Genomic DNA, 10371 nt, shown 5'->3' on the forward strand with positions numbered 1-10371 from the left:
ACCACGGTCCTACCAGTAGGACTTAATAGAAAACCCATTTAAAATTTTGCGCTTATCGAAATTGGCGTGTACGAACTTCTAAAGGACTGTTTTGTTTTGTCTGTGAGCCCTTAACAAGTTCGAAAAAAAAATCAAAGTGCTGTATAAGTACAATAACATTAAAAAAAGTATTTTAAGTACTTGGGTCTGAATGAGTATAAAACAATAGTTCTACTGGAAGGACTACGGGCCGTACTGACTACATACTCAATTTTTCGTTGGGCCTTAGGAGGCTAATGTTTTTTTTTGTGTACAACTTTTAATACAACTAGCGACCCGCCCCGACATCGCACGGGTTAACAAATTATACACATAAAACTTCCCCAGGAATCACTATCGATAGGTGAAAACCGCATGAAAATCCGTTCAGTAGTTACATACAAACAGACAGACGCGGCGACTTTGTTTTATAAGGTGTAGTGATGGCCCGTATTAGGAGTCACTGTATTTACCAAGTAGTGCAATAGGAAGCAATATTATGTTGCCTTATTCAATGCTCAATATTTATACCCAGGTTACATGACATATGTTACTTGAGCAACTAATTAAAATGCATAAGCTTAGCCGATAAGAAAACTTCCTATTCATCAAAATATCTTCATTTCTTCACATTCATCTGCTATCATTTAAATGTCCTTTAATTATACTAGCCACCCACCCCGGCTTCGCACGGGTTAACAAATTGTACACAAACCTTCCCCAAGAATCACTCTATTGATAGGTGAAGAGCGCATGAAAATCCGTTCAGTAGTTTTTGTGTTTATCGTGAACATACAAACAGACAGACGCGGTGGGGGACTTTGTTGTATAAGGTGTAGTATACAGTCATAATAACATAAGTTTCTGATAACCTAATCATTTTATTTGAGTATGACATCCCCATTATTAGTTCAACTCTGCTAGAGTTACACCAAGATAAGTCTGCAACGATTTTAATTTTTAATAGCACACGCAGTGCAAGTATTATTTATACGTTTTTTAATGGACGTTTAATATAACACTTGCACTGCGTGTGCTATTAAAAATTAAAATCGTTGCAGACTTATCTTGGTGTAATTCTAAAATAAATTATTTTTATAAATACCCATCTTATTATGATAATGAATAAAAGGATCGCTTTAGTTTATAGGTCTCATATAGCAATAATATTGTTATAGTTATTATTTATGTGAATGTACTAATTTAACACCAATCTATGAAATAAAACAAGTGATAGTCTTTCATTTATTCAGAGATCAACTCCTTCCAGAAGTTCCAATGAGTGTGCTGCAATCATTACAAAACCTAACAATATGCATGAAAGTTTGCAATGTTGTGATTGAATGATCTCCAGTGCCCTGTTCAATCAAAAGCTTGTAACTTGGAAGTCCCTTTTTGACAGCGTTTGTTAGAAAGGGACTTACAAGTAAAGAGGGCACTGATATAAATCAGATTTGAGGGCAGGGATACAGTAGGGACTAGGGACAAATGTGTCGCGACTCGCGACACGTGTCGGGCGGAGTCGTAAGAATTCGAGAAACTTCGCCAGTCATATTTGGCGACATCCCACATTTTTTTAATTTTTATTTTATTTATCCCACAACTAACAGTGACCCCACGTGTGCGAGACATGTTGAGTGAAGTTCGGCAACGTTGTGCCACTTCACTGACGTGGATGGCAACATGTGTCGCGCAACATTTGTCACCTAGTGTATCACTGGCTCAATTCACTAATGTTTGTGTGAATACATTGAGAGATTCAGCTTTTCTGAAGTTCCTACAACTACACTAACATTCTTTGGTATAAACAGCCTTCAGATGCTCAGTAAGTGGCGTATCATCAGTCTCCATATAAATGGTCACTTCCAGAGTGCCCGCATCCAGGAGCTTCCACACCCGTTTCAAGCTCTTAACAAATGGCTGTTTCGCAAATGACATCCGTGAGATACTAGTTGAAGTTAAAACAACTTGTTGTGTTTCCGGTTCCACTTGGCCTTCCTCGAGTGATGTCAGTCCAAAGTTGTGGCTGACCATGAAGGCGAGCTGGTGGGAGCCGGGCTTGATGCGGAGGAAACCGCGCTCCTGGTGCATTGGAGTCTGCTTCTCGGGGTGCCGAGATGTGGAGGTGAAGTTCAACATTGGTTGACCTGTGGGACGTGGAATGAAATTGTATTAAACTTTTCAATGTAACTAATTGTTATTGTACAATTTGACTAAGTGCTCATTCCATACATCAGTTTGGTTTGGACACGCTACGAGGGGTATTCAAAATATTCTCGGTATGAGAATGAAAACAAACAAGTACGAAAAGTTTGATATTTTTATTTTTCAATATACTCCCCCCCTATTTTCATACACTTAAAAGATCGATCAATTATTTTTTTTAATCCCTCGTAAAAATATTTTTTATCTTTCGTGTAAAAATGCTCCTCCACTGCCGCCTTCAATGCTTCATCGTCAGAAAATTTATTTCCACGCAGATCCTTTTTAAGATTGGGGAGCAAAAAGAAGTCGCTGGGGGCTAAGTCCGGACTATACGGTGGGTGAGTAACAGTTTTAAACCCACGTTCAACAATAGCTGCCTTGGCAATATGAGCAGTATAGACGGGGGCGTTGTCATGCAGAAGCAGAATACCTTTGGTTAACTTTCCTCGCCTCTTTTCTTTAATTACATCCTTTAATTGACGTAGAATGTTAGCGTAGTACTGTCCTGTGATATTTACACCTTTTTCTTTATAATCGATTAGTAATACTCCTTCACAATCCCAAAATATCGTGGCCATGACCTTGCCAGCTGAAGGGATGACCTTCAACTTCTTGGGATGAGCTGAACCCTTAATGTGCCACTGCATGGACTCTTGTTTACTCTCTGGGTCATAATGATGAACCCAGGTTTCATCTCCAGTAACTATTCTTTGCAGCACCTCATCAGGATTTTCACCGCACAGGTCAATAAAATCGGAACAACAAGCTACACGCATGTCTTTTTGAAGCCGAGTCAGCATTCGCGGAACCCATCTTGCACTTACTTTTGACATATTAAGATGGTCATGGATAATATCATGTACGGTACCAATAGAGAGATTGGTTACTTGTGCTATAGATTTTACCTTCACTCGACCATCTTCCAATATAAGTTTTTCCACTTTATCAATATTTTCTTGTGAAGTAGCTACTACAGGCCGGCCAGGTCTAGGGTCATCTTCAATACTCTCCCTTTTAAACCTCCCTTCAAAAAAAAGCGTTTAAACTCGCTTGACCACTTTTGAATGGTAGATAAAGAAGGAGCAGACTCACGGTAAACACAATCCATTTCCTCTTTTATGGTTTTTTGATTTTTACCCTGTTTTGTCAAGAATTTTATCACGCATCGATGTTCTAATTTAGTTAACATTGTCAATTCGCACAGGATGTTCATGTTTGTTCAGCAATTGCAGAAAAACAAAAGACTATCTCGGTTCGAATTATACTTTTTTTTAATGTCAATGAATAAACCTTAGCGGCCAGTAACGAAAGAAATTTTAGAAGAGGTCGTAAGATATCAATACCGAGAATATTTTGAACGCCCCTCGTAGATGTTGGCTACGAAAATCTAAGAATATTGTGGATAATATATAATATCCATAGTATAGCTATTTGATAATACTCTTATTTAATCTTATCTTATACAAATAAATGAGCAATTCTTTTTTAGATTTATTTTAATTTTATTAAGTATTAGTTTTGTTTTAATTTAGTTAAGTTAGTTTATTTCTTTATTAATGTACAATTACCTGTTAATTTATTTATTTAATAAATTATTCTTGTATATTTATTTATATGTATAATATATTTTGAGGATCTCGGAAACGACTCTAACGATTTCGATGAAATTTGCTATATGGGACTTTTCAGGGGCGAAAAGTCGATCTAGCTAGGTCTTATCTCCGGAAAAACGCGGATTTATGAGTTTTTAATGTTTTCCGAGCAAAGGTCGGTCTCCCAGATTTACATAATAAACGACGAATTATTTGTTAAAATTGAATGTAGTTACTACTACTAGGTAGAAGAGTAGGTACTACTAGGTAAGTGGCAGGCAAAGGTATCATATAATTAATAATTATACCTATGCAGGTGAACTCCAAAACTTCGTGGTAGTGAAACTCGGGGATGTTCGGGTATTTTCCGGAGCCGTTTTCAGTTTTCCACCGGCCGGCGAGCCAGCTGATCGGCTTCAACGCTTCAGACATTTCTACAGCTGCCATTATCACGTTCTTGCGTTTTAAAAATCAGGCTTTTCTGGTAAAGGCAGTTGATTTATTTAGATACCGGCAGAATCGCAATTTTACTAAACAAGAATTTGACATTGAATTGACAGCTTACCCTAGAAGAGGAGCGTTCGGATTCCTGTATTTATTCCAGAATTCTTGTACCTGATTTCCGTTTTCCTGAGTCTGTAACCCAGTAACCTGAAATCCTTGTTTGATCTTATATATCTTGTATAACGACCATCATATACATATTTGTTAGATATTATAGTAATACAGACATCAGTTACAGATTCAGCTTGTAATAGTTGTTATACTTGCTTTTTATAAAACGCAAATCCCGGTTTTCAAACGTAAGTTTTGTGGCGCAATTTTCAAAGTTTTTGGGTGATCGGGCTTAGACAGCTATTACTATTACGCTGCACAAATTTCTTCAATGATGTATTAATAACTAGGTAGTACGCGTTACACGAAGCCTTCAGCCATGAGTTCAGAGTTAAAAGTTAAAAAACTTCAACGAGAACTATATCAGATTTCCGAACGCAACGTCTGCGCTCGCGCGCATGACGCTACTATGAAGCTCATTGTCGTTTTCATGCAGCCGACGGCCATTACGCGAATCCGTATTTTAAGAATATTAAGTGGTTTTTTGGTTTATAAAGGGAACGGAAATACGTTAAATATGCGAAGAAGAAAAGAAAATACTGACTCCATTGAAAAATTGGGAGCAAAAATTAGAAAACTAGAGGAAAAGATACGTTCACGGTCAAGATCGAGTGCGGCGTCCTCTCATCGATATGGCCGGTATGACCGGGCGCGTTATGTGTCGAGATCGAGATCACGATCTTGGACCTATTCTAGGTCCGCATCAAGATCCTTATCTCCGCCAGCGGCGTCGAGAACTAGATCTCGCTCGGCATCGAAAAGTAGATCTCAAACTCCCATAATTGTTATTGAAACTGAGGACGATCTCCCTCGTGAACCAGAGAAAGCAGCGCCAGAGAAGAAAAATACCGGAAAGGAAGAAGATACGCAAGGTAAGAAATAATAAGTCTTTTAATATTCTAACAAACTTTTGCATAGGTACGTTACTTTTTACTTAAAACAAGGTGATAGTGGTGTGTGTTTTATTAAGCTCATTCTGACTGCTAGCAAGATATTGGAAAATTGTGTATGTTATTTGATGTTTGTAATAAGCATTTTGCAACGGCGCACTACGCATCTTTGTTTGCTGCAATACCTGCATAGGATGGCTCTGTTGAACATATTGGAGTGCTATATTAGGTATCTCTATTGCTAATCGTATATAAAGGCTGTGCTGAGCTAATTGGAGTGCTATACTAGGCATCTCTGTAGCTAACTGCATTTGGCAATCTGGCGTACTATACTAGGTGCGTTCACTGCCAACAGTCATCGGCATTGTGGTGCTGTCATACTAGACACATTCCTTGCCAACAGCACTGAGTTATTACTCATGCCCGCTACCACTGGGTGGTGGATGTTAAGCCTATTGCTAGATATACCTACTGGGTTTTGTGGCGTGTTCAGCTAGGCACAGCTCTACCCCTTGAGTTGTCAAAGTGGTATGCCATCTTGGGCCGTCTCTTTGTATTTACTCATCTTCAAGTAGGTGCATTCAAGTGCTTTATTCATTTTTCAGCAATTGAAGAAATAAGTGAAAACATCTTAGCCTTGCTCGGAGATGCACCAGAAGAGGTTGCATTTGGTCCAAACCTTCTTGGACAGCTTGCTTCTCGTTGGCAAGATCTAATTAAGAAAGGTATGAACAAAGATGATAGAGACAAGACTATGAAAAAATATCCCGCTCCAGAAAATTGCAAAGTTATTGGAGCCCCGAGAATGAATCTAGAAGCTCAAGTTGCAGCGGGTGAGACTCTTGTTCACAGGGACAAAGCAATCGAAATGAAACAAAATGAAGTTTCTTGTGCTCTGACCGCAATCGGTTTAGCCCTTAACAAGTTGTGCCTTGTAGCTGGTAATGAGGAGGTAATTACATTCCTAAGTGACTCTGCCCGTCTCTTGTGTGATTATCAACACAGGGAATCCCAGCTGAGGAAGATGTTTATAATATCGGGTATTGAAAACAAAATGGCACGTGAGACTTTAAGAGATTGTGAGGTAGACCAGTGGCTTTTTGGAGAAAACTTAGCTGAAAAATTAAAGGCTTCTAAAGCCATTGAACAATCCAGCAAAGACCTTAAAAGCACAAAAAGACCTAGGAAGATACAGGCCAGTAATTTAAACTACAAGGGCCCAACCAACAACACACACAAACCCAGAGCCCGAGGTCACCAGAAGCAATACCACCGACAGAAACCGAGCAACACTTCTTCTGCCAAGCCACACCATCAGCAGAAGCGTCGCATTCACCGACATCACAACAGCCGCCGTTAAATGACCAGGTTGGTAACAGTTATTGTGGTCAACTTAAATATTTTTTGGAGCAATGGCAAAATGTCACCAATGACCAAAGGGTCTTGTCCTGGATATCGGGATACAAAATCCCCTTTTTATCTAGGCCAACACAATCAGTTACTCCAAAAAATGATCATTTTCCTGATTTTGACACTGAAATACTCGATAAACTTGTTTCTGAGCTGTTAACTAAAGGCGCTATTAAAAAATGTTCACCTTGCCAAGGTCAATATCTGTCTAAAATATTTTGTGTGCCAAAACCTAATGGTGAATACAGGTTTATTTTAAATTTAAAAAATCTAAATGAATTTATTGCAACTGAACACTTTAAATTAGAAGATGTTAGAACCGCAATAAAGCTAATGACACCAAATTGTTTTATGAGCACTTTAGATCTCCAAGATGCTTTTTTCTTGATACCCATACACCCTGAATGTAGGAAATACCTACGTTTTATGTGGAAAACGGAGATATTTCAGTTTCAGGTCTTACCATTTGGATTAAATGTTTCTCCTTATGTATATACTAAGCTACTCAGACCTGTCATGAAGCATCTAAGATCCAAAGGTCACATACTGAGTAATTATTTAGATGACATATTTATTGTAGGAAGTACTTATAATGAATGTTTAAATAGTATACAAGCTACACTTAATACCATTAAATATCTGGGGCTCAAAGTAAACTATGAAAAAAGCTCCCTGGTACCACAAAAAGCGGTCCAATATCTAGGTTTCATATTAGACTCAAAAGAGTGGCAACTGTCATTACCTGATAAGAAAAAGTCCAAAGTTGAACAAGAAATTAAGTCATTTATACGCTTGTCAAATTGTTATATAAGAGACCTCGCACATTTAACTGGTTTACTTGTCTCTATTTGTCCTGCTACTGAATATGGTTATATGTATACTAAAGAACTGGAAAGACAAAAATATATATATTTAAAGAAACATAATGACAACTATGATTGCAATATGCCTATATCACTTAGTGTGAAAAGTGATTTAAAATGGTGGTTGAAAACAATAAATGAGGCCAAATGTAAAATAAAGAGCAACAATTTTATCAGAGAAATTTATAGTGATAGTTCATTGACAGGCTGGGGCGGTTCATGTGGAGAAGAGACAGCTGCTGGGTTATGGAATGATGTTGAGAGGAAACATCACATAAATTATCTGGAGCTTAAAGCGGCATTTTTATGTTTAAAGATTTTTTGTTCTGAATTAACTGACTGTGAGATACTTTTAAGAATAGACAACACCACAGCTATCTCATACATTAACCGCCTAGGAGGAACACGGTTTTTACACCTTAATTCAATTGCTAGGCAAATTTGGCAATGGTGTGAAAAGAGACATATCACAATATTTGCCTCATATATTCAATCAGAACTCAATGTCATAGCTGACAGGGAATCAAGGAAGGCTCATTCGGAAATTGAATGTGAACTAAATGATGAATATTTTCAAACTGTTCTGCAGTATTTTGGAAATCCAGATATAGACTTGTTTGCGAGTCGCGCAAATGCAAAATGTGAGCGCTATGTATCGTGGACAAGGGATCCTGATGCTTTCCAAATAGATGCTTTCACATTTTCATGGACACCCTATTTTTTCTATGCTTTCCCCCCATTTGCGCTGATACCTAAGGTATTGCAAAAAATTATTTTAGAAAAATCAGAAGGCATTGTTATTGTACCTATGTGGCAAGCTCAGGTGTGGTACCCCATTTTTACAAAACTGGTCAAAACGAAATATATAGAATTAGGCCCTAGCTCTCATTTATTTAAATATTATTCCAGCAACCAGCGGTTTCAACGGCGTCTTATCCTGGTTGCCGCGGTGCTATCCGGGGAGCGCTATCAATGAGAGGAGTGTCGTCTGGTGCGGCCGAAATTATGTTGGAATCCCTCGCGCCTAACACCGTCAAGCAGTATGACACGTACTTGAAACGCTGGTATATGTTTTGTGGGAAAAATAATATTGATTATTTTAAGGCAACTATTCCAGAAGTGCTTACCTTCTTAACAGAATTGTGTAGCGAGGGAGCTGGGTATGGAAGTGTAAATTGTTGTAAATCCGCTCTGGTGCTTTTATTGGGAAATAAGATCTCATCAGATGATAGGGTAAAACGCTTCATGAAGGGCGTTTTTCGGTTACACCCACCACAACCTAAATATAATACAACCTGGGACCCTCAATTAGTCTTAAATCATTTGTCAAAACTGTCACCTAATAAAAATCTTTCATTGGAAAATTTAAGTAAAAAATTAGTAACTCTATTAGCTATCGTTACTGCACACCGAGTGCAAACCTTGTCCCTGATAAAATTATCGAACATTTACCATTATTCTGATAAAGTTCTTATAAAAATATCAGACTTGATCAAAACTTCCAGACCAGGTTCGCATCAACCTGTGTTATCTTTACCATTTTTCAAAGAAAAACCTGATATTTGCCCAGGTCAAGCATTGTTAGACTATATAAATATGACAAAGGACATTCGTGGTGGTTGTGAGCGATTATTTATCGCCTTCAAAAAACCGCATAAAGAGATCACTTCCCAAACAATTAGCAGATGGATTAAGACTACACTAAAAGATAGTGGTATTGATACCTCCATTTTCACCTCCCACTCAACTCGCCATGCATCGGTGTCAGCCGCAAATCGCTTGGGAGTGAACATTGATGTAATCAGAAAAACAGCTGGTTGGAGTGGCACTTCCAAAGTTTTCGCAAAATTTTATAATAGGCCCATAGTGCCAACTAATGATTTTGCAAGATCCTTAGTATCTCATTAATTAGAAATAAGTGTTCTTAAATTGTTTTAAGCAGAAACACACCATCATGTGTTGCTATAATTGTTGATTTTGCTAGAGCAGCTTATGCTGTCTGTGTTAAATAATTGTTATAGTTCTAAAAAGAAAAATTAAGTTTTTGAAATAGTCCTAATTGAGTATTAATAAGGAACAAATCATCTTTTGTTTCATATAGCCAACTATTATTACGACTATTTTAGTAAATGATGATCTCACTAGATCTTATAAGTATGTTGTAAGAGTTACCTCTTTATTTAAAATGCATAGTTAATGATACCTTAGAAGGACATTTTTCTTTTTAAATTAAGCAATGGTTTGCTAATCATTGATTGTAATACAAAGCCAGAAATAAACTTTGTATATCTCTAAACATCTACCTAGTTATTAATACATCATTGAAGAAATTTGTGCAGCGTAATAGTAATTGGTAATTAAACGAACTTACCTGTAAGTGAAGTTCGATTCCAATTATATTAGCTGCACAAATTTCGAAATGATGATCCCTCCCGCCCAGTACCCGCGTTGTCTTGAGACAACCAGGGATTCTAATAGTGCATCCCTTCCAAAGTTTAAGGTAATACTGGCTTTGCTGAGTCGGGGGCCGGACTGTTCCATCTATTGGTATATTCACTGCAAGCGCAAGTTACAAACATAGCGGATACCATGTTTTTTTTTTGTGCCTAATGATAGAGTACCCTAGCGGGTTAGTGGCAGTGAAAGTGTTGTCTTGGCTTGTTACTCTAAACTAAATGAGCTTCATAGTAGCGTCATGCGCGCGAGCGCAGACGTTGCGTTCGGAAATCTGATATAGTTCTCGTTGAAGTTTTTTAACTTTTAACTCTGAACTCATGG

General features: G+C 37.8%; 3 protein-coding genes and 1 long non-coding RNA gene across 4 annotated transcripts in view; 2 read left to right on the forward strand and 2 right to left on the reverse strand.

Annotated features, from left to right (window-relative positions):
• LOC134659572 (uncharacterized) overlaps positions 1-10371 on the reverse strand; it is a 145370-nt gene that overhangs the window by 45872 nt on the left and 89127 nt on the right. The window lies entirely within an intron of this gene.
• LOC134659540 (transcription initiation factor TFIID subunit 10-like) overlaps positions 1-10371 on the forward strand; it is a 125907-nt gene that overhangs the window by 4812 nt on the left and 110724 nt on the right. The window lies entirely within an intron of this gene.
• On the reverse strand, positions 1784-4314 carry LOC134659485 (peroxynitrite isomerase THAP4-like). The gene is made up of 2 exons (XM_063515129.1): positions 4124-4314; positions 1784-2165 (listed from the first exon to the last, which is right to left on the reverse strand). The coding sequence occupies exons 1-2, from the start codon at positions 4260-4262 to the stop codon at positions 1807-1809; spliced, it is 498 nt and encodes a 165-aa protein (XP_063371199.1). The 5' UTR covers positions 4263-4314; the 3' UTR covers positions 1784-1806.
• LOC134659526 (uncharacterized) lies at positions 6585-9534 on the forward strand. Its single transcript, XM_063515190.1, has 2 exons — positions 6585-6688; positions 8503-9534. Exon 2 carries the CDS (start codon positions 8566-8568, stop codon positions 9499-9501), a length of 936 nt encoding a protein of 311 aa, XP_063371260.1. The 5' UTR covers positions 6585-6688; positions 8503-8565; the 3' UTR covers positions 9502-9534.

The sequence above is a fragment of the Cydia amplana genome, chromosome 25 (genome assembly GCF_948474715.1).
Source record: "Cydia amplana chromosome 25, ilCydAmpl1.1, whole genome shotgun sequence".
Classification (NCBI taxonomy): Eukaryota; Metazoa; Arthropoda; class Insecta; order Lepidoptera; family Tortricidae; genus Cydia; species Cydia amplana.